The sequence below is a fragment of the Nyctereutes procyonoides genome, unplaced genomic scaffold, assembly GCF_905146905.1.
Source record: "Nyctereutes procyonoides isolate TBG_1078 unplaced genomic scaffold, NYPRO_anot_genome, whole genome shotgun sequence".
NCBI classification, from domain to species: domain Eukaryota; kingdom Metazoa; phylum Chordata; class Mammalia; order Carnivora; family Canidae; genus Nyctereutes; species Nyctereutes procyonoides.
This window is the reverse complement of record NW_026575135.1, coordinates 20,270,265-20,294,363: the sequence shown is the minus strand read 5'-3', so window position 1 is coordinate 20,294,363 and position 24,099 is coordinate 20,270,265. Positions and strand designations below refer to the sequence as shown.

The 24,099-nt window shown below is 43.5% G+C and overlaps 1 protein-coding gene, 1 long non-coding RNA gene and 1 pseudogene across 2 annotated transcripts in view; 2 read left to right on the top strand and 1 right to left on the bottom strand.

The window, feature by feature from the left end:
* The first annotated feature begins 3,390 nt into the window (after nt 1–3,390).
* LOC129494506 (U1 small nuclear ribonucleoprotein C-like) lies at nt 3,391–3,865 on the top strand (annotated as a pseudogene).
* Nucleotides 3,866–15,592: 11,727 nt separating this feature from the next.
* Nucleotides 15,593–22,616, bottom strand: LOC129495241 (uncharacterized). Its single transcript, XR_008661470.1, has 3 exons — nt 22,542–22,616; nt 20,760–20,922; nt 15,593–16,352 (listed from the first exon to the last, which is right to left on the bottom strand). It is a non-coding gene; the product is annotated as an uncharacterized LOC129495241 (long non-coding RNA).
* The window catches only part of DCAF10 (DDB1 and CUL4 associated factor 10), a 44,123-nt gene continuing 42,046 nt past the window's right edge, over nt 22,023–24,099 (top strand). The window contains exon 1 of the mRNA XM_055302716.1: nt 22,023–22,630. Within this exon, the coding sequence (XP_055158691.1) occupies nt 22,074–22,630 (557 nt within the window). The 5' untranslated portion in view covers nt 22,023–22,073. The remainder of the gene's footprint in view (nt 22,631–24,099) is intronic.

Sequence of the window (24,099 nt, the reverse complement as noted above, 5' to 3'; positions counted from 1 at the left end):
ATAGGTTCTTCATAAATTTTTAAATATTAGCCCTTTATCTGATGTATCATTTACAAATATTTCCCCCCATTCTGTAGGTTGCCTTTTGGTTTTGTTGATTGTTTCCTTTGCCGTGTGAAAGCTTTTTATCTTGATGAAGTCCCAGTAGTTCATTTTTGCCTTTGTTTCCCTTGCTATTGGAGACGTATCTAGCAAGAAGTTGCTGCAGCCGAGGTTGCTCTGTATTTTTCTCTAGGATTTTGATGGATTCCTGTCTCATTTAGGTCTTTCACCCATTTTGAGTTTATTTTTGTGTATGGTGTGAGGAAATGGTCCAGCTTTATTCTTCTGCATGTGGCTGTCCAATTTTCCCAACACCATTTGCTGGAGATACTTTTTTTCATTGGATATTCTTTCCTGTGTTGTCGAAGATCAGTTGACCATAGAGTTGAGGGTCCATTTCTGGATTCTCTATTCTGTTCCATTGATCCATGTGTCTGTTTCTGTGCCAGTAGCATGCTGTCTTAATGATCACAGCTTTGTAATATAGCTTGAAGTCTGGAATTGTGATGCCACTAGTTTTGGTTTCCTTTCTCAATATTCCTCTGGCTATTTTGGGGTCTTATCTGGTTCCATACAAGTTTTAGGATTATTTGTTCCAGCTCTGTGAAATAAGTTGATGGTATTTTGATAGGGATTGCAATGAATGTATAGATTGCTCTAGGTAGCAGAGACATTTTAACATTATTTTTTCTTCCAATCCATGAGCATGAAATATTTCCTTTTTTTTGGTGTGTCTTCCTCAATTTCTTTCATGAGTGTTCTATAATACTGAGTACGGATCTGCTGCCTCTTTCGTTAGGTTTATTCCTAGGTATCTTATGGTTTTGGATGCAATTGTAAATGAGATTGACTCCTTTATATTTCTTTCTTCTGTCTCATTGTTAGTATTTAGAAATGCAGCTGATTTCTGTGCATTGATTTTAATCCTGCCATTTTGCTGAATTCCTGTTTGAGTTCTAGCAATTTGGGGATTGAGTCTTGGGTTTTCCATATAGAATATCATGTCATGTGTAGAGAGTGAGAGTTTGACTTCTTTTTTGCTAATTTGAATGCCTTTTATTTCTTTTTGTTGTCTGATTGCTGAAGCTAGGACTTCTAGTGTTATGTTGAACAGCAGTGGTGAGAGTGGACATCCCTGCCGTCTCCTGACCTTAGGGGAAAAGCTCTGTTTTTCCCCCATTAAAAGTGATATTCACTGTGGGCTTTTCATATATGGCTTTTATGATATCGAGGTTTGTTCCCTATGCTGTGATGAGTTTTAATAAAGAAAGGATGCTATACTTTGTCAAGTGCTTTTTCTGAATCTATTAAGAGGATCATATGATTTTTGTCCTTTCTTTTCTTTTTTTGTTTTTGTTGTTCTTGTCCTTTCTTTTGTTAATGTAGTGTATCACACTGATTGATCTGTAGATGTTGAACCACCCTTGCAGTCCAGGAATAAATCCCACTTGGTTATGGTGAATAGTCCTTTAATACTGTTGGATCCTATTGGCTAGTATTTTGGTGAGAATTTTGGCATCCGTGTTCATCAGGGATATTGGTTTCTATTTCTCTTTTTTGGTGGGGTCTTTGTCTGGTTTTGGGATCAAGGTAATGCTGGCCCCATAGAGTTTGGAAATTTTCTTTCCATTTCTATTTTTTGAAACAGCTTCAGAGGAATAGGTATTAATTCTTCTTTAAATGTTTAGTAGAATTCCCCTGGGGAGCCATCCGGCCCTGGACTCTTGTTTGTTGGGAGGTTCTGATTACTGCTTCAATTTCCTTGCTGGTTATGGGTCTGTTCAGATTTTCTCTTTCTTCCTGTTTCTGGTTTAGTAGTTTACATGTCTCTAGGAATGCATCCATTTCTTCCAGATTGCCTAATTTGTTGGCATATAGTTGCTCATAACATGTTCTTATAATTGTTTGTATTTATTCAGTGTTGGTTGTGATCTCTCCTCTTTTGTTCATGATTTTACTTATTTGGGTCCTTTCTCTTTTTGGTAAGTCTGGCGAGGGGTTTATCAATGTTATTAATTCTTTCAAAGAACCAGCTCTTAGTTTCATTGATCTGTTCTTTTGTTTCTATTTCATTGATGTCTGTTGTAATCCTTATTATTTGTCTTCTGCTGGGTTTAGACTTTATTTGCTGTTCTTTCTCTGGTTCCTTTAGGTGTAAAGATAGGTTGTGTATTTGAGACCTTTCTTGTTTTTTGAGAAAGGCTTGTCTTGCTATATACTTACCTCTTAAGACTGCCTTTGCTGCATCTCAAAGCTTTTGAACAGTTGTGCTTTCATTTTCATTTGTTTCTTTAAAAAATTTTTTTAATTGGAGTTCAATTTACCAACATTTAGCATAACACCCAGTGCTCATCCTGCATTTGTTTCTATAAATTTTTTAAATTCTTTAATTTCCTGGTTGACTCATGCATTTTTTAAAAGATTTTATTTTTTTATTCATGAGACACACACACACACACACAGAGAGAGAGAGAGAGAGAGAGAGAGAGAGAGAGAGAGAGAGGCAGAAACATAGGCAGAGGGAGGAGCAGGCTCCATGCAGGGAGCCCGATGCAGGACTCTATCGTGGGACTCCAGGATCACACCCTGAGCTGAAGGCAGACCCTTAACTGCTGAGCCACCCATGCGTTCCGACCCATGCATTTTTTAGTAGGATGCCTTTTAGCCTCCATGTATTTGAATTCTTTCCAAATTTCCTCTTGTGACTGAGTTCCAGTTTCAAAGCACTGTGGTCTGAAAATATGCAGGGAATGATTCCAATCTTTTGGTACCAGTTGAGACCTGTTCTGTGACCCAGTATGTGATCTATTCTGGAGAATGTTCAATGTGCACTTGAAAGGAATGTGTATTCTGTTACTTTAGGATGGAATGTTCTGAACATATCTGTGAAGTCCATCTGGTCCAATGTGTCATTCAAAGCCCTTGTTTCCTTGTTGATCTTATGCTTAGATGATCTGTCCAATGCAGTGAGTGGGGTGTTGAAGTCCCCTATTATTATTATATTATTATTGATGTGTTTCTTTAATTTTGTTATTAATTGGATTATATAACTGGATGCTCTCATGTTAGGGGCATAAATATTTACAATTGTTAGAGCTTCTTATTGGATAGACCCTTTAATTATGATATAATGTCTTTCTTCATCTCTTATTAAAGTCTTTGGTTTAAAATCTAATTTTTCTGATACAAGGATTGCCACCCCAGCTTTCTTTTGATGTCTATTATCATGATGAATGGTTTTCTACCCCCTCACTTTAAATCTAGAGGTGTCTTTAGATCTAAAATGAATCTCTTGGAGTGGCCAATGGCTTGCAGAGCAACATGCCTAAGTTTTTTTCTTTTTTTAACATGCCTAAGTTTTATTGTGACTACTGTGACACATACCTCACCCATGACTCCATCTATGAGAAAGACACACTGCAGTGGTAGGAAACACAAAGAGAAGGTGAAAGACTACTATCAGAAATGGATGGAAGAGCAGGCTCAGAGCCTGATCGACAAAACAATCGCTGCATTTCAACAAGGAAAGATACCTCCTACTCCATTCTCTGCTTCTCTTCCTGCAGGGGCAATGATCCCACCTCCCCCCCAGTCTCCCAGGTCCTCCTTGCCCTAGTATGATGTCAGCCCCCCATATGGGGGGCCCTGCCGTGATGCCAATGATGGGCCCTCCTCTGGGATGATGCCAGTGGGACCTGCTCCCGGAATGAGGCCACCTATGGGAGGCCACATGCCAATGATGCCTGGGGCCCCAATGATGAGACTTCCTGCCTGTCCCATGATAGTGCCCACTCGGCCAGGAATGACTCGACCAGACAGATAAGGAGAGACAGGAACCTCTTTATATTCATTTTGTATTACTTGTTCTACTTCACGAGGAGATCATGGTCCTGTGACTCTGGGTGTTTTCTTTTTTTTTTTATTTATGTATGATAGTCACACACACAGAGAGAGAGAGAGAGAGAGAGAGAGAGAGAGAGAGAGAGAGAGAGGCAGAGACACAGGCAGAGGGAGAAGCAGGCTCCATGCACCGGGAGCCCGGTGTGGGATTCGATCCCGAGTCTCCAGGATCGCGCCCTGGGCCAAAGGCAGGCACTAAACCGCTGCGCCACCCAGGGATCCCCCTCTGGGTGTTTTCTAACAGCATGACAAGGAAGACTTGCTTCCCCTTCCTATCAAAGAGAGAACAGTTTTTGCAGGGGAGTAGTAGAAAAAAAAAAAAAAGGCAATTTTCATTTGTATTGTGAAATGTGAAAATAAAATTGTCAACTGTTTTAGTTAATAAAAATAAATAAATAAAATTAATCTCTTGCAGACAGCATATTGATGGATCTTGCTTTCTTACCCAATCTGATACTCTTTGTCTTTTGATTGGGGCATTTAGCCCACTTACATTCAGAGTAACTACTGAAAGATGTGAATTTAGTGCCATTATATTACCTGTAAAGTTATTGTTTCTATATATTGTCTTTGTTCCTTTCTGGTCTACTTTACTTTTGGGATCTCTCTTCACTTAAAGGATTCCTTTTAATATTTCTTGTAGGGCTGGTTTGGTGATCACAAATTTTTTTAGTTTCTGTTTGTCCTGGAAGCTTTTTATCTCTCCTCCTATTTTGAACAAGATCTCAGCTGGATAAAGTATTCTTGGCTGCATATTTTTCTCATTAAGCACCCTGAATATATCATGTCAATCCTTTCTGGCCTGCCAGATCTCTGTGGATAGAGCTTCTGACAGTCTAACGTTTCTACCCTTGTAGGTTAAGACTTTGTCTCGAGTTGCTTTCAAGATTTTCTCTTTGTCTCTGAGATTTGTAAGTTTCACTATTAAATGCTGGGTGTTGACCTATTTTTATGAATTTTGAGAGGGTTCCCTGTGCCTACTGGACTTGGATGCCTGTTTCCTTCCCCAATTAGGGAAGTTCTCTGCTAGTGCTGTACTATGAAGAATGGTAGTGGAACCCAGTCTATTTTTTTTTCCAGTCTCTATATTGTAAAATCATGAAGTGTCTGTTTTTTTTTTATATATAAAACAAAGTTTTCAAAAATAATAAAATAAAATAAAACAAAAAACCCCCAAAGTTTTCAATTTTCATTGGCCAAAAGAAAAGAACTGTTATTTATTTATTTACCTAAGAATTCAAGTACTGTGCCCATGTTCATAACTCAAATGCCTTTGTTGTTGGCTTTTTAAGCTAGCATCTGTGGGCTAACAACTTGCAGACTTTTGTGTCTGTGTGTATTTGTTCCACAGGTTTTAAAAAAATAATTTAATTTTAGCTTTTGATTTTTTATTATGAATGATTCTAAGTATATAAAAGTTGACAGGTTCATATAATGAACTTCCATGTAGTCAATATAGCTTCTGTGGGCACCAGTGCTGCCCCATGTACACTCATGGGAAAAACAGTTGAGTTAACCCTCAATAATCAGATTTCACTTGAAAATTTCAATTTCTGATGAGTTAATCCAGAACCTCCACTATAGGTTCAAAGGTTGGCAAGAATAGTATCACCTTTGGGTTGCTTTTATTTTAATTTATAATCAAACCCAGAACAAGGATACACCTGCCTTTCCACTGTCTCAGATATCTAAAATTCAGGGATGACTACTACGGCTCATCATTAGGCTAACAGCAGGCCTCATTTTGAACTTCGACATTCATCTCCTTTTGAAAGAGCAAATGGCATTACTGAGCTGGCTCTCCCTCAGGGTAGCTGAGTCAGGCTGCCCCGGTAGGGAGAAATACAGTGGTGATATTAATGTTCCAAGACAATGTCTACAAAACTCCTACCAATAAGCCTGGTATGGTACTTTACTCACAGGGAAGTTGTTCTTTTTAATAGTGTTCTGGTTATTCAAAGGTTCACAATGAAAATGTCTACAAGTGTTTAGGGGAAAAGGAGGACCAGACCTGAGATTTATAGAGTGACCTGGAGTTTAGGGGTTGTATTTTTTTTTTATTTTTAAAATATTTTATTTATTTATTCATGAGAGACAGAGAGAGAGAGAGAGACAGAGGCAGAGACATAGGCAGAGGGAGAAGCAGGCTCTATGCAGGGAGCCTGACATGGGACTTGATCCCAGGGTCTCCAGGATTATGCCCTGGGCTGAAGGTGGCGCCTAAATGCTGGGCCACTGGGGCTGCCCTTTTTAAATTTATTTTAAAGAGTATTTATTTATTTATTTATTTAAGAGTGAGAGAGAAAGCATGTATGGGTTGGTGGGGGCGGGGAGCAGAGGAAGAGGGAGAGGGAAATAATCTCAAGCTGACTTCCCACTGAGTGTGGAGTGTAGAAGCTGACATGGGGCTCCATGCAGGACTCAGAATCATAAGCCTGACATCATGATTTGAGCCAAAACTAAGAGTAAGATGTTTAACCAAGGTGCCACCCAGGCACCCCCTTAGAGGCTTGAAAAAGTAGTTGCCATCCTTGCCAGTGAGCTCTAAACATAGCACAGCACATGATTATGATTGTGGACTCTGGAGCTAGACTGCCTAGATTTGAATCCTGTCACTACCACTTGCAGGTGCTGTGACTTACCTCTTTTGTGGTTGTGTTTTCTCATCTCTAAAATTGGGATAATAATATAACAACATAACTTGAGTTTTGAATTAATATAAAGCAGCCAGTGGGGTACCTGGGTGGCTCAGTCAGTTAAGCATCTGCCTTTGACTCAGGTCATGATCTCAGGGTCCTAGGATTGAGTCTTGCATCAGGCTCTGTGCTCAGCAGAGTTTGCTTCTCCCTCTGCCCCTCCCCCCAACTTATGCTGAGAGAGAGAGAGAGAGAGAGAGAGAGAGAGAGAGAGAGAGAGAGATCTCCCCACCATCCAGCTAGTGGGTAGAGGAAGATATACACAAATACATATATGTGGCAGCCAGAATAATATTAGGCATGTACTAAGTATTTTATGAGTGTTTGCTTTTTAAGTTTATATGGTAGGGCCATTTCACTCCTGACTACATTGTTTTCTTTGAGTTACAGAAGGTTCCCTGATTGGAATGATACATTTGCTTTCTTGGTTGTTATCTCTGATTCTTCTTGTCAATGCCCTCTTAAGTATTGGAAACCAAGCAGTCATGCCACATGGGAAATGAAACTCAGAGTTCATTCTGGTACTTCAAGGGACATCTGCAGCAGGATCCTGGGAACTCTGCCATGAACAAGTCTCAGCTGCCTTTTGTCTTTGTTATCTATCTGCATTTCCTCCTACCACCAACTTTCTTCCTTACCCTCCACCCTAAATTTTTTCTCTCCCTCATAACTGTTGCTTATTCATGATTTCTCTCTCACTCTGGTGTACTCATGCCCATCATGATTCCAGTGGCCTTGCCTTGTCTCATACTTTTCAGCCCAAACTCTCATTGCCAGCTAACTAACTTCTGATTTCCCAATTCATAGAGTATGAATCTATGTGGATAGCGCTTTTTGGCCTGGGAGCCTAATGGCTGGTCTATGGCCTGGTTATTCAGATACTTGTCCCATCCAGCTAGTGGGTAGGGGAGGCTGAAATTAAAAAGCTACAAAGTCTGACAGCCTAGACCTTCCCCTTCAGTAGGTTGTCAAATGTGAATGTGAATGTCAGGCATGTGGGCTGCTACAGGAGATACAGCCCATCCTGGGTTCCTAGAGGGTGTGAGGGGAGTTGTCCAAATCTTTTCTGTGGGTCTAGTATCGAATATGTAAGCAAATGTCAATTGATAGATTTTTAAGTGTGCCCCAGTATACTTTCATTGAACCCTTATTTTACACCTGTAACATCTCCTTTAATTTACAGTGTATACTAAGAGCAAGGCTCTATTTTAAAAGCTTTATATGTATTAACTCATTAAGTCCTCATAACAGCTCTGAATTGAATATCTGAATTTGATATTACTATCTATGCTTTATAGATGAAGCTGAGGAACCTGCTTCTGCTCACCTATTTGCTTAGTCAGGGTTTGGATCCAGCATTCTGGCTTCAGACAGCCCTACATTACACTATCTTTCATAGATAAACCCGACCACACACTTTCTAGAAAAGCACACCCCTCTTAGAACTTTGTGTGGTAAAAGGCACAAAGGAGCTGCTCATTCAAATTTATGTGTTTGTTTCCCATTCTTCTTTTAGAATATTGTTAGTTTTTTGACATTTTTTAGTTAGACTTTTAAAAAAAGAGACAGTACTTCAAAGTAGGAAGAACATAGACTTTGGAATCAGATAGTTCTGTGTTTGAACCCAGAGGTTCATTTATCTGACCTCTTTAAAATAATATTACTTGGGCACCTTGCCTCATATCACCTACCCATGTCAGACATTACTGATTATCTCTTACTGAGCCCAGAATCCCTTTCATGATTGTTCAAGATGAGATTTATAATCAGTGGGAGTTGTGCCAGGAGGTGGAACCTATTTGCCATCTTTTTCCTTTAGGCCCAGGTATACTGGCCATCCAAGCCAGTCCTTCAGTAGCCCATCCAAACCTGTCTCTGTTTCTTGCAGTCTTGTCTTTACCTTGTGATGAATAGCGTTTGGGAAAAGTTGCCTGTGGTGATCCTGACCTTGAGTCTTTATGAGACTCAGCAGGAAGAGGAGTCCAAACCCATCAGCTTGTACCCCATTCCCTATAAGAAGGACTGGTCTTTTGACGTTGTAGAGCTCATGAAGGAGGTAGAAAAGGGGGTGAGACCCTCCCCTCGTGTAGGGAGTCAGCCAGTGCAGGCTGTGTTGGCTGCAATGGAAGCCCTGGAACTGGTTGCCCTAGTCTGCCCAAGTTTTCTGTGGACAGACCCTTCCTTTGGGGTCCAGATGTATCCCAATGAGAAGGACAAATTTTTTCCTCTTAGGCACAGGCTCTTATGTTCTGGGACTCTTCTTTGTCACTCTGTCCTCTGCCACCTGTGAAGTTTGTTTATAGTTTCCTTTAGCACTATAATATGGTGTAGAGATTTTTCCACTGAGATACATGCTATCTGCTTAAACAATATGAGAGATGTCTTGCTGCTTCTTAGAATTACATGCTGAAAAATAAGAAAAGTAAGGAGAAAATTCTAAAATAATAAAACTTAAATCTGATTCTACCCAGGTCAAACACTATTAGCATTCTGATGTGTTTTCTTTTCTTTTTTAAGATTTATTTATTTATTTATTTATGATAGACAGAGAGAGAGAGAGAGAGAGACACAGGAGGAAGGAGAAGCAGGCTCCATGCCGAGAGCCCGATGCGGGACTCAATCCCGGGACTCCAGGATCCGGCCCTGGGCCAAAGGCAGGGCGCTAAACCGCTGAGCCACCCAGGGATCCCCTCTGATGTGTTTTCTTATTTTCTTTGTATACATATACATGTAACTTTTTAAAAGTTTATTTACTTATTTAAGTAATCTCTACACCCAGTGTGGGGCTCGAGCTCACAACCCTAAGATCAGAAGTTACATGCTCTTCAACTAAGCCAGACAGGCGCCCATATACATGTAGCTTTTTTAAAAAAATTTTTTTTTATTTATTATTTATTCATGAGAGAGAGAGAGAGAGGCAGAGACACAGGCAGAAGGAGAAGCAGGCTCCATGCAGAGAGCCCGACGCGGGACTCCATCCCGGAACTCCAGGATTGCGCCCCGGGCCAAAGGCAGGCGCTAAACCGCTGAGCCACCCAGGGATCCCCTACATGTAGCTTTTTAAAATTAAATCATGTTATCATGGACATCTTATAGGTCAAAACATCATTATAATTAGTGGCTGCATAATATATTATTGTATAATACAGATATTTTAATTTATTTCAGCAGTCTCCCAATCTTGGACACTTAGATATTTGTGCATTTCTTTCTTGAACATGCCTGAATTTTTTCCTTAGGGTACTTTTTTTTTTAAAGATTTTATTTATTCACGAGAACACACACACACACAGAGAGAGAGAGAGAGAGAGAGAGAGAGAGAGAGAGAGAGGCAGAGACACAGGCAGAGGGAGAAGAGAAGCAGGCTCCATGCAGCGAGCCCGATGTGGGCCTCGATCCCGGGCCTCGATCCCGGGACTCCAGGATCACGCCTTGGGCTGAAGGCGGCGCTAAACCGCTGAGCCACCCGGACTGCCCCTTAGGGTACTTTTTAATATTGGTACTCTGTGTTGCCAAATTACACGACCCTTCTTTGAGCATAGACATTTGTTGTAAGCTTTTATTTTTAAAACTTGGTGGTAGAACTTAGAGGATTTTTTTCCAAACAAAATCTTGTATCCATTATATAAAAAAGATAAAAATCCACTTGCTCCATTGGGAAAGGTTTGGAGCCCTCAGCCTCTAACTCAGTACCACTTTCACCTGTCCATACCTCTCTACTTCCTAATCCCTGCCCCCAGCTGGTATATATATATCGTTCTTTATGTCTTCTAGCTCAGTAACAGACTATTAGCATCTTTCATCAGGATGCTTTCAACTATAGGTAACAAAACCCAGTCCAGTTCATGTAACTGTAAGGACAGTTCAGTGTCCCATATAACAACAGGATGATTCCTGAGTTATTTAATCCAGTGGCTAAGTGGTAGAGCAGGATGAGGTTCTTAGCATTTTTTGGTTCTGTCTTCCTCGGTGTGATGACTCTGGGCTAACACTTGTCCCCTCCTGGTCACTAGATTGCCATATAGTAGCAGAATACATCACATCCTTCCAGGGGTTAGGAGAATGCACCTCTTCCTCATATTCTTTTTAGAGTGAGAAGAAAGCTCCCAGCTGATGTCCCCTTGTTTTTTATTCAGTGGGTGTCACATGCCCATTCCCAGACCAATCACCAAGAATTGGAATAGAATAACCATAATTGGTTTAGACCAATCAGGATTCACCCACTAGGGTTAGAGAAGGGCTTAACCGTCCCTGAAACCAGTGGCAGTCTGGTATCTGAACAATATCCAGGTTCTGTTGTCAAGGGAGGAGGGGGAAAATGGCTGCTGGAGCCATTAGTTGGAGCTTCACAGCAATGGAGCCAATAGTTGTTTGCTATAACATCCCATTAGGAAAAATACTGGAAAAAAAAAAAAGGAAAAATACTGAAAAGCCAATGTCAAAATTCCAAGGCTGCCTCTTACTTTTGGCATGGCCTTGGCCAAGTCAACCTCTCTGGGCCTTAGTTTCCTTATTTGTAAACTGGGGATAGTGATAACTGCCTTCCTTACCTTACAAAGTTATGGAGAGGGATGTATGAAAGAACGTTACAAAGTACTTCACCAGGGGCACCTGCCTGGCTCAGTCAGTTAAGCGTCTGCCTTTGGGTCAGGTCACGATCCTGGGGTCCTGGGATTGAGCCCCCAAGTTGGGCTCCCTGCTTAGTGGGGAGTCTGCTTCTCCCTCTCCTTTCCCTGCCCCCTGTCTCACTCTTGTCCTCTCCCCCTCTCAAATAAATAAATAAAATCTTTAAAACAAAACAAAAATAAAATAAAACAAAAAAAAACCAAAGTACTTTACTAGTATCAAGGCTTCTTATTAATTTAATTCTTAGAAATAAATGAGCATCAGGCACCTGGGTGGTTTAGTCAGTTAAGTATCCAACTCTTGATCTCAGCTCAGGTCTTGATCTCAGGGTCATGAGTTCAAGCCCCACACTGAGGCTCCACACCCAGTGGAGCCTCTTAAAAAAAAAGATAAAGAAATGAGCACCACCAGGCCCTCTGTAAAAAGGTAGGAAATCAGTAAAGCTTAAATTCTAAGAAGTGTCTTTTGGTTTAGTTATAACATTGTCTAAAATTCACAAAATTACTTATCAAAAAATCACAAGTACCTTTAGAAGTAACACTATAAGTTATAAAAATACCCTAAAAGGTGAAGGTATGTGTGGGTACTTCGACACCAAGGCTGTGGCCTTCCTATGATAGCATCTGGCATTCAACTGACAGTATAGTGACTAGCAGTTACTGTTACCTATTCTGCTCTTTTTTTTTTTAGATTTTTATTTATTTATTCATGAGAGAGAGAGAGAGAGAGAGAGAGAGAGAGAGAGAGAGGCAGAGACCTAGGTAGAGGGAGAAGCAGGCTTCCTTGCGGGGAGCCTGATATGGAACTCGATCCCCAGACCCAGGATCACCTTCCGAGTGGAAGGCAGATGCTCAACTGCTGAGCCACCTAGGTGTCCCACCTATTCTGCTCTTAATTTTCATTTTATGTTTCCATGGTGCTTCTTCCTGCAAACAGGATTTTTACCAAATATTTTCAAAATGTTGTCTCACTGGCCATTGGAATTCAGAGCCTTCTTTGCTTATTATAATGCCACATACAACAAGGAAACAGGTAAATAGAAAAACAGTGCTAAATCATTCTTAGATGAAATCCAGATGCTTGCTTGCTAGAGTTCCTTCTCACATAGTTCCACATCACTGTGGAGCTAGAAAGAAGTTAAGAAAGACTAGTTTGTTGAGACATCCTTTGGATTCTGAAGCTGGGTTCTGAATTTAACTATATAACTGTCAATATAGAACCGAAATAAGTTAGGTAATGACTGTGGTTCATCTTTCTTATGTTGGGCTTAAAAGCCCTCTGGCTCCCTATAACCCCCTAAATGAAGTTCAGGGACTTCAGCCTGGCAATCATGGGTTTCTTACTTAGGATTCAAGTTAGGTTGTTGTTATCCACACCCAAAGATACAGTGGTTTAAACAAGATTTTTATTTTCTCTCTTCTCACCTTACAGTCCCTATGTAAGCTGCTAAGGACCAAATTAGTGTTGTTTACTGTGTGGGATTGCCCTTGCCTACATGTTCATGCTGATTCACCACTGCTACCAGCAAAAAGAGCAAGAAGGGGCATTTATGGATACACATTCCTTCCCTTTAGGGTCCTGACATGAAAGTCACACACATCACTTCTGTCTGCATCCCACTGGCCAGAACTTAATCACATGATCACAGCTAGCTGCAAGGGAGGCTGTGTGCTCATATGCATGGCTAAAATGAAGGGATTCTGTTATTGAAGAGAAGACAGCATGTCACAATGAGACTCTGTGGCCTGACACCAGCCTGCCTTCCCAGCCTCATTTCCCTCAGCCTCTCTGTGTGTTCCATCTGTTGGAATGAAAGTAGACCTAATTCTACTCTGAAGCATTCAGGTCTCATGATTTATCCACTCTTTACCTTTGTCCACCCTTTGTTGTGCCCCTGAGATGCCTTTCCTCCTGTCCATGCCTTGTGAATATGATCTTTCCTTCAAAGTCCATCTCACCTGTCTTTACTTAAAAGAGATACTTCCTTCTGTGACCCCCCACAGCATCCTTCATCTGTCCTTTTCCAGTGGCATACAGAGTGCTGTCTGCCCTACCTTTTCACAGCTTCCACAGCTCCTGTCTCCTGGTGGGAAGAGATAGATCCTGTGTTCACATCTGAGTTCTGCCATAAATGATGCACATGAACCTCAACAAGTACTTAAATGTCTCAGAGCTTTGGTTTCCTTATTAGTAAAACGGTATTAATACCCATTCTGTAGTGCTGATACAAGGATGAAATAAGGTTACATATGTAAAGTTCCCAGAATGTTACCAGTGCCAAAATGAATTCCTCCCTTCCCTGCCTCTCCCTATCCCCATGTAGTAGGTCCCCTGAGGTTAGGAAGTCTTTTTTTCTTTTTCCTTCCTCTTTTGAATGTGTTAGTCCAATACCTGGTGGGCCTCAGAAATTGTTTCTGGAACTTTAGTAATATATTCAACACATTTTCTGAGCAACCCCTATATGTCAGGCACTCCTCTGAACAAGTCAGAAAAATTTCTAGGCTTTCAGATGTATTTTAGAGAGGAGAAAAGAATGAACAACTAAAGAAAATAAAAGAATAGGTTAACTTCAGAAGTGTTGAGTATTATGAAGAAAATAAATAGGGTAGTTGATAGCAAGAGACTGGGAATGAATGCTTAAGTGAAGGGGTAGGTGAGAAGGTGGACAAATCTGTTGCTAAAATATGGCTGATCCGGGCAGCCCTGGTGGCTCAGCGGTGTGGTGCTGCCTTCGGCCCAGGGCATGATCCTGGAGACCTGGGATTGTGTCCCACATCGGGCTCCCTGCATGGAGCCTGCTTCTCCCTCTGCCTGTGTCTGTCTGTCTGTATCTCTCTTTGTCTCTCATGAATAAATAAAACCTTTAAAAAACATGGCTGAACCTGTCTAGGTTCTTCTGACCTGATATCCAAGGTTTATGGACAGGTCCTCTCCCCTCCCTTCCTAAACCAGCTCATCTGAGTTGACAAGGAACTCATCATTGTAGTTGACCAGCCTGGCCAACAGGTACCCATACAGCATGGTTGTCCACAGTACCTGGTACAGGGTCTACTCGAAGAACCCAGTGCTCTCTGACCAGGCTGGTGCCCATGTCCCTCCCCTGTGCCAGTTTCAGGGTGTCTTCATATCTAAGGAAAAGGAAAGGTCCATGCCACTATGTGGTGCAGGGAACACCTGCTTCTCCCCACGCCCCCCACCCCTGAGCTCTTCCCATTGCTTGAGTTCCCTTCCAGTCTCATCACTGTGCCCAGCTGCTTCTTTCTTTGTGTACATGATGTTTGGGACTAGGGGTTAGCTGAGCCCCAGGTTTGTGGCAGACCTGATCCTGGATACCTGACAGACCTTTCAAATGCATACAGCTTCCTCTCCAAGTTGAGCCTTATTATAACCATTTTATCCTTGATGTTCAGTGCTGTCACTTAACATGGAGCATGCAACTAGAATATGACAGTCCATTTTCAAAGCTTGCACTGTTTCTGTTACATTATATTGTTTGCATTTGCCAGTGTGAATTTAGCCACTAATTATTCCTCATGGGCCCAAACCAGTTTCTTAGGTTTTCTTTTATTTCTTGCTGCTGGCCCCAAGCCTATACCTGTCTGCCTCTCATTTCTAGAACTGCCTTCATCTTATCTTTCCCACCAAGAGGGGTTGTGAAATGGGTCTCACTCCCCCAGCCAATAACTTACTATCTCCTTCATCCAAAGCTAGGCCCTTGGGTGTCAGAGGTCATGCTAATTCTTCACAGAGAAATGAACTAAGGGTAAAGACACAGCAAACATGGGTTTGTCACCACCAAACTTAAAAAGTCCTGATCCCTATGCTGAAATTCCTGATCCTCTGGGCCAGGGAACAGAAACATCAGTCTCTGCATTTATCCCTGAGGTCGAGGGTCATCAGTCTTCCCACCCCCCAGCTTACCATCCTGAGCCCACCTGAGTGGAGACCTTGTAAACTGTTCCTAAAGGGCTTCAGGTGCCAGCTTCAGGTGAAGATAATTTTGGGATGGGTACATCCTCTCCCCCTTTGCTCTGCTGAGAGCCTCCTGTCTACTTGCCAGACCTTTGTTCATCCAAGATCATTGCTTCTCTGGTGGCCATAGTATGGGCTGTCATACCATGGTTTGCTGAACTATTCTTCTATTTTTAGGTGTTTGATGGTTTTCATCAGCATTTTTCTTGAGCAAGTGTAATGATTATAAATAAAGTCTTTGGAATCAAATACAGTTAGAGTCAGTTCCCTGCTCTGCCTCTTTCCAACTCTATGACCTTGGGGAAGTCACTTGACCTCTCTGAGCTTTAGTTTCTTTGCCAATATTATGGGGACAATAATAAAAATACTACTTCCTAGGATTTTTGTAAGCAATAACATAATGAATATGAAGCATTGAGCACATTCTTATTAGCACATAGTAATTGCTAAGTGTTAGCTATTAATTTTACACATATTATGTCTTGTGTAGGATTAATTGGGGACAAAGTGAAGCTCAATTATCTGAGCTTCACTTTACTCGTAAGAAAAAGTTTGGATTCAGAGTCATTATGTACTTAGAGTCTCTGAGTCTTGGTTCTGAGATTTTTGGTGCCATGAGTATTTAGAGGAGCTTGTAGCTGAGTGAGCAAAGAAGACTTCTTTGCAGAGGTAGGGTTGAGCCAGAGTTTCAAGTTTGCATCACACTGGAAAGTTTATTTTGTCCTGACTTTGCCCCTTTATTCTAACCTTGCGTCTTTTCATTTTGTTAGGCCTTTTGTATTCTCGGCTGTATTGTGATGAACAGAGATTCTGCTTTTGACAGTGTGTTTTCTTGCAGGTCTGCGTGAAGTGGAGAAAGTCTAACCTCTCTGCTCGGGTGAAGGCAATGCTGGAGTTTGTACTTCTTATTTCCCAAGCTAATGATGTAATAGATGACCATTTCAAAAAGCTCGAGATGCATGGCTTCAATCAGGAAAATGCCTGGGATATCGCTGCCATTTCAGCCTTTTTTTTTGCCTTGTCCATCTGCCTTGCTCATTTTGTCAATCTTGTTCCCAATAAAGAATGATGTCAAAGATATCAGGAGTGAATCTGCTGCTCCCAAAGTATAAAAGCCTAAACAGAAAGACCAGCATTATTTCAGGCACATGATATTATAAGGCATCACTTAGGAAGTAATTTTTAAAAAACATCTAGTCAGTAGATAGGGAAGAGAGTAAATGAATTGGCTTTCTGTCTGCTCAATGAGATAGATCCTAAGTGTTGGGAGTATCCAGGGACATGTGATACCAGGCTTAGGGGAAACATTTGCCAATTGCTTCCTTGTGTTGTGATCTGAAAGGAACATCAAGGGAAAGAAGTTCAGAGGATGCTTAGGCATTTCTGATGAACTGATATCTGTGAAGCTGAGCTGTTGAAGTTGAAAGTTTTTTAGTACTCAGAAATAGTGTTACATAGAAATTGGTCTATGTAAACTGTGATTTGCAGTCATTCCTGTTGACATGATTGTGTTTGAAGGCTCTCAAAGGCAGTGGGTAAATAGTCACAGAAAGTTTATCTTTAGTGCCTTCTCAATTAACTTCTAGTAAATTTTTTTTAACTGATGGGTTGTAAAATCATGGTCATCTCAATAGAATTTTAGTCCTTAAATAATTTATTATTTTAGGTTTTAGCAAAAAATATTTGATATGTGAGGACTCACATTTTTTTTATAAATTAATTTTTATGGTGTTCAATACCAACATACAGATAACACCAGTGTCATCCGTCAAAGTTGTACCCTCAAGTGCCGTCCACCTTTCACCACACCCCCCGCCCTCCTACCCTCACACCCCTAGTTCATTCCCAGGTTGAAGTTTTTTGTTCTGTCTCAACTTTCTGATATTTTCACACATTTCTTCTCCTTCCCTTATATTCCCTTCATATTATTCTTATTCCCCAAATGATGAGAAAAACACTGTCCTTCAGGTTACTGTGGCCAAGTTCAAAAGGGTGTTGCTGAGTTCTCTTGGATTATGATGGATTCTTGTTCTCACATTTAGATCTTTCCATTATTTTGAGTTTTATCTTTGTGTATGGTGCAAGAGAGTGTACAGTTTCATTCTTCTGCAATGTGGATGTCAATTTTCCAGCACCTTTATTGAAGAGACTGTCTTTTCTTCCAGTGATCGTCTTTCCTCCTTTATCGTATATTAGTTAACATAAAGTCAGGGTCCACTTTGGGTTCTCTGTTCTGTTCCATGTCTATGTGTCTGTTTTTGTGCCGTACCACACTGTCTTGATGAACACAGCTTTGTAGTACAACCTGAATCTGGCATTGTGATGCCCAGATATGGTTTTCATTTTTAAATTCCCTGGCTATTGGGGTCTGTTTTTTTTTTGTTTTGTCTGATTCCACACATCTTAAAATATTTGTTCATAAGTCTCTGAAGGAAGTCCATGGTATTTTGATAGGGATTGCATTATACGTGTAAATTGCCTGGGTAACATTGACATTTTCATCAAGATTAATTCTGGCCAATCTGAGCATGGAATAGTTTTCATCTCTTTGTGTCTTCCTCAATCTTCTTTCGAAGTGTTCTATAGTTTTAGGGTATATTTGAGAACCATTTGAATGGTAAATGGGTTCTCCACCTTTATTTTCAGTTGTAGTGTCTTCTGTCTAAAATGAGTCTCTTGTAGGCAGCAATAGATGGGGTCCGCTTTTTTTTATCCAGTTCTGAAACCCTGCGACTTTCGGAGGGGTCATTAAGCCAATTCACGTTCGAGGTTATTAATGACAGATATGAGTTTAGTGTCATCATGATATCTATTTTGTCTTGTTTCTTTGTGCTTGTTCCATGAACTTCTCTTAAAGGGAGTTTTAGAGTGAACACTTAAAATTTCTGCAGAGTGGTTTGGAGGTACATTTTTTCAGTTTGCCTATTTGGAAGTCTTTATCTTCTTCATTTTGACTGAGAGCCTTGCTGGAATAACGTATTTCTTGGTTGGCATGGTTTCTCACTTTAGGACCCTGATATATCTGCCAGCCATTTTCTGGCTGCCAGGTCTCTGTGGAGAGGTCTGCTGTTACCCTATATTCCTACCCATGAAAGTAGGATTCTGTCTCTTGCTGCTTTAAGGATCTTCTCTTTATCTTTGGGAATTGCAAGATTCACTATTAAATGTCGAGGTGTTGATCGTTTTTTAATTGTTTTTAGGGGGGGATCTCTTCTATTTCCTGATTGGAATGCCTGTTTCTCTTCCCAGAATTGGAAAGTTTTCAGCTAGGGAGTTTGTTCATAAATACATTCTCTGGCCTCTGGCCCTTTCGGCGCTCGGGACCAATTAACGTAGGTTTTTCTCCTTAGATGTCACTTTATTGCCGTAATCTGTCTTCATGGTCCCTTAATTGGATTGTCTCTTTTTTCCTCAGTTTCCTCTTTGCCATAAATTGTCTTCTATAGTCACTCACTGTTCTTCACCTCGTTAACCTGTCGTTAGGACTTTAGTTCTGGATTGCATCTCATCAAATGATTTTTATTTCTGCCTGATTGGATCTAAATTCTGCAGTCATGAAGTCTCGTGAGTCCTTAATGCTTTTTTCTGAGAGCCACCAGTTAGCTGTTGAATATTGCTCTGAATTGGCTTTTGACATTGAAGTGTAATCCAGATTTTGTTAACTCTGTGGAGAGGTGGCTGTTCTGATTCTTTCTTTTGGGGTGAGGTTTTCCTTCTAGTCATTTTGCTCAGTGCAGGAGTTGGCCCAAAAACCAAGTTGTATTGGAACACGGGGGAGTATTCACTGGTCGTCTAGTGTCTTTGGGGGCGGGACCTGCTGCGCTGATTTTTCAGGTGTTAGCACTTGGGGGAGGAGCTTTTTTTTTTACTCTGCCCTGCTGTGCCGGGCTCAGGCGGGGGGTTGTTTACCCTTGTTTACCCGTGGGCCCAGGAGGAACGCAAGCAGTTGTATTGGCAAACTCTGGAAGCCTGGAATTTAGCCTCCGCAGGAAACGGGGTCGGGGCTCTCGGTACTCCCGTCTGCAGGGCTGGAGGCTCCGGGGCGGGCCGCTGATCTGCTCGCTAGGGGCAGGAGCGTCCTCGCTGTACTGGGCCCTCCGGCCTTGTCCTGTCCCGGGGGAGGACGGATCCTGGGCTGTGTCCCCGCGCCCTGTGCTCCGGGGTCTGCCGCTGTTGGATTTGCGCTCCCGCTGCAGCTCCCTCCCTGGAGGCGCTCACGAGCCCCTCGTCCGTCCGCGCGCGTGCAGCCCTTAGGGAGCTCGGCGCACTCACCTGCGCTCGGCAGGTGTCTGTTAGTGTCCCCGGGAGCCCGAGGGCATCACGCCCTCCTGGGTCCTGCTCCAACTCCCTGCGAGCCCTTTCCGCCCGCCCGGGAAGGTTGGTGCAGTCCTGCTTCTCGGGACGGGGCTCTCGTACTGGGGTCACTCGCCCGGCCTCAGCCCGCTCCTCGTGGGGCCCTCCCCCTGGAGGCCTTTTGTTTTTTTTTATTTCCTTTATTTCTTTTTCCCCGTCTCCTACCTTGATAGAGCGCGGATCTTCTAACTGTGCATTCCAGTGGTCTTCTTTACATCTCAGGCCGAATTCGTAGTTTTTCGGTTGTTTGAGGTTATCTAGGTTATTGGTGGGAACAGGTGATTGGGGACCTGTTCTTCCGCCATCTTGCCCTCCACGGGACTCACATTTTAAAATAGAAGCATAAGAAAGAAAGAAAACAAAACCCTTAGCATTACTGAATGACTTGTTCTGTGTTACAGCTGCTACTGCCTTTTGTTTTGTTTTGTTTTTTGGTTAGCTGCTCAAGAATCATTCTTATTTTCTAGCTGATAGTGGTATATGCAAACCTACAATTTTTTTTCTTCCCATTTGGCTTCTCTAGATTCTCTAAATTGTTAGTGAATATTTCTTAACCACTTTTACTACTATTACCACTATACTGTGTTAATTTTGAATTGCCTGAACTGTGAAATCTGTTACCTTGAGGCAGCACAAACTTTCATTGCAGAGCTTGTATTTTTCTGTTGGAACTATATCATAAATACTTTGGAATATGTATGTAACCTTTTAAAATTGTTTTACTTAACCTATTAAAAATAGTATTGGTAAATGGTCACCATAAAATTTTAGCCATTGGCCATAATTTAGGGGCCAAACAGAGGGCCTCTATTAGCAGCCATTATTATTTAATTACAAAATAGACTTCTACACCACCTACATTGTGGAGCAACATGGAGAGTATCTCCAGAGGAATGGATGCCTGATCTCTGAATTCAGGATGCTTGCTTTTTGCCCTTTTTTCTTTTTTTTAAATTTTTTATTTATGATAGTCACACACAGAGAGAGAGAGAGAGAGGCAGAGGGAGAAGCAGGCTCCATGCACCGGCAGCCCGACGTGGGATTCGATCCTAGGTCTCCAGGATCACGCCCTGGGCCAAAGGCAGGCGCCAAACCGCTGTGCCACCCAGGGATCCCTTTTTTGCCCTTTTTTCAATCAGCTCATGGACAATAGCTGAAGAACTAACTTACCTGATGGGAGGACCTGCTGAATGTTCAGCCCTTTCCGAATCTCATTCTTACTGTAGAGATCCTTCAGATCTGTCCTCACAGGATAGCTCTTCTACAAAGATCCTCCAGGTTCCTCCTCAGTCATCACATGTGAGCCTTCTACAACATAGCTCTTGATCAAGGCCTAGAAGAGTTGTCAGTTCTTATATCCACCTTTCCCTTGTACCTCAAGCCTTGCTTTATTGTAGACTCTCCTTCCCTTCCCAAGACACACATCAGTTCCCATTAACTCTTTTACAAATAAGTTCTGTATATTGATCTCTAACAGCCCTGGTGAAGGGCCTTGTACCCATCATGCCGTCCGTGCCCTGCCTGAAACATGTAAGCAGGATTTGACCTGGGGCTCTGTTGCTTGTAAGGTTGATTTGATTTAGGTCTCCAGCTCCACTCAGTGGCTCCTGCTGGATATATGCTCCTTCCTGAGGAGAGGAAGACTTCGGCCTTGATAAAATCTTGACCTTGCTGGGCAGTAGCTGGGAGTTGGGCAAATATTCAGAGCACTGATAGACACCATTTTCCTTCCAGGCTCTGTATAGACCTGGACTTCTTTTTTCTTTTCTTTTTTTTTTAAGATTTTTTTTTTTTTTAATTTACTTGAGAAAGAGAGCAGGGGAAAGGGGCAGAGAGAGGAGGAGCGAGAGAATCTCAAGCAGACTCCCACTGAGCTGGGATACCCAAGAAGGGCTCCATCTCACAACCCTGAGATAATGACCTCAGCTGAAATCAAGAGCTCCACACTTAACTCATTGATTGAACCACCGAGACGCCACAGATCTGGGCTTTTAGGGCAACGGTGAGCTTGAGTCCTAGGCTCCCAGTCTGAGTAGGCAATATACCGTGCCACTTACTATGTGGGGCCTGCACATAATATGGAAGTTTTTTCCCCTTGTGACCTTAGAGTAAATTGGGGATAAGGACATAATCTTGGTCCACCACTTTGAGTATTCAGGCCCATGCATCCCCAGACACACAGTCACGATGACTGACAGCTACAGACTGTCGCAGGGGTGCCCTGATGCTAACACTGCCCTGTGCAGCCCGAGCTCTGAGTTCTCCCAGTTACGCTCAGACACAGCTGGTCGCCCCCGGCATAAAGCACCTGCCATGGGCGGTGTCCCCGCTTTCGCGGTCCCCAACGGAGGGCGGTCGCGGCGGCGCGCGTTTCCCAGCCGGCGGGGTTAGGCGGTCGCACGCCGGAAGTGGCGGCTGGAGCGGGAGCGCTGAGGTGTCTGCCGGCGGGGCAGCGGCCGGGAGCGGGGGGCGGGGGCGTCGGTCATGTTTCCCTTCGGGCCCGGTAGTCCCGGAGAGGATGGGACGGCCGGAGCCGGGGCCGAGGAGCCGGCACCCCGCGCGGGGCAGGCGGCAGCCGGCGGGCCGCTCCCTTCCCCGCCCGCTCCGCCGCAGCCCGGGGCTGACGCAGCCCCTCCCCCGTCGCCCTCCCGGAGCCCTCGCCGCCCCGGCGCCCCCTCGCTGCCCCTGGCCGCGCGCGTCGGGGAGCTTGGGCCGCCCGGAGCCCTGGACTCCTCAGCCGCTTCCGCCCAGGGAGAGCCGTCACCGCCCTCCCCGCCGCGTCGGCGACCCGGGCCAGACTGCAGGGCCGGGAGCCGGGGCCGCCACGGCGTCGGCGTCGGCGTCGGCCTGGGCGGCCCCGGCGCCCGGCTGTTCGGGTGGCTGAGAGAGCGCAGCCTGGGCCGCGGGCTGTTCGTGGACCCGGCGCGGGACAATTTCCGCACCATGACTAACCTCTATGGTTCCATCCATCCCGCGGACTCGGTGTACCTCAGCACCCGCACCCACGGCGCCGTCTTCAACCTCGAGTACTCGCCCGACGGGTAAGCGCGGCCCCTCGGAGGGCGGGTGCCCGCCTCCGCCTGCCTCTGCTGCCCGCGGGCGGCGGCCCGCTCGGGGGGCGCCGGCCTGCAGGCCCCCCGACACTTTCTGAAGCGCTCTGTGGCTGTTGGAGGTCCCGGCCCGGCCCTTGGAGGTAGGCAGGCCCGGGACTCGTTTGTGCGCCTCGGGACGCGGAGCTCTGTGAAGCAGAAATGCGTGGGGCCCGTCACCCCGCGGGTCTGCCAGAGCCGGGCCCGAGCTAGGGTTCTCTGGTACACAGTACAGGCCTAGCAAACAACGCGCTGAGGAGATGCTCGTTCTTACCCTGTCATCCCAGGCTTGCGCTTTTCTCACCGAAGCTTCTGGCAAGGGTAGGGAGCCTGCAGCTTCCACGTACTCGGTGCCTGACCTGCCGTGAGGGGACAGTGTGCGTGTTCCTTTGCTCCTGGAGGATAGTAAGACGCGGCAGCGGGGTGTCCTGGGCTGCGGGGCATTTGTGAACTTCCCCAGCCAGGACTGCGTGCTTCTGTCTCCTGGCAGATTAAATATTTCCTATTCGGTCTCGGTTTACTCTGCGTTATGAGGAATTTTCAAAATAATATGTATTTTTTTAAAACTTTGGTGAATACACGAACAAGTTCAACAACAAAGGAAGAGAATTACACACAGTCCCACCCTGAGAGGAGATGGTTAACATAACAACTCCTACCTAATCAAGGCCTCTGGATTCTCGTCATTTGCGTAGCTGTCCACTTATTCATTCCCTCATTCAATAAATACTTGTTGAGCACTTGCTATGTTCCAGATGCAGAAGTTGCACTGGTGAGCCAAACCAGCTAATGGCACCACCAGTCTTACTAAACTTGGGACTTACTGGTTCAACTACATGCTAAATAACCATACTAAAAATTTCATAATGTGTATTTGTAAATCGAGATAAAGGCTTGAAGGAACCAACTGTACACACCAGGGTGTTTGAGGTTTTGCTGTAGAAGTGACAGTTAACCAAAAAACAGAAAAAAAAAAAAAATGAGTAGAAGATGAATTAACCAAGATAGGGTAGGGGAGGAGATAGAAGTAGTCCAGATGGAGGAATTGGTATGTCAAAGGACTTATGGTTGGAGGGCCAGTATGTCATGTTAGAGAAGCTGAAAGATGATGGCTTAACAAGGCAAAATGTTTTGCTTAAGAAAAAAACTAAAATGTGCTAGGAAGGAGAAAAGTAGCAGAATTTGGAATCACAGTGAGGAGGGACACCATATTCCACTTCATTGATGCATTTGCTTCTTCCTAATTCTACTTGGTACTAGGATCTCTGGGGTTTCTATTTATAGCAGTTGGGTGGAACCTGTAGCAATGAATGTGCTGAATACAGGTAAGGAGGAGGAACTACTGAAGTTTATTCGTGTAACCTCTCCTAGTGCTCTCTCCAACAAAGCCCTATTCCTAAAGCTCCTCCCAAAATACGAAG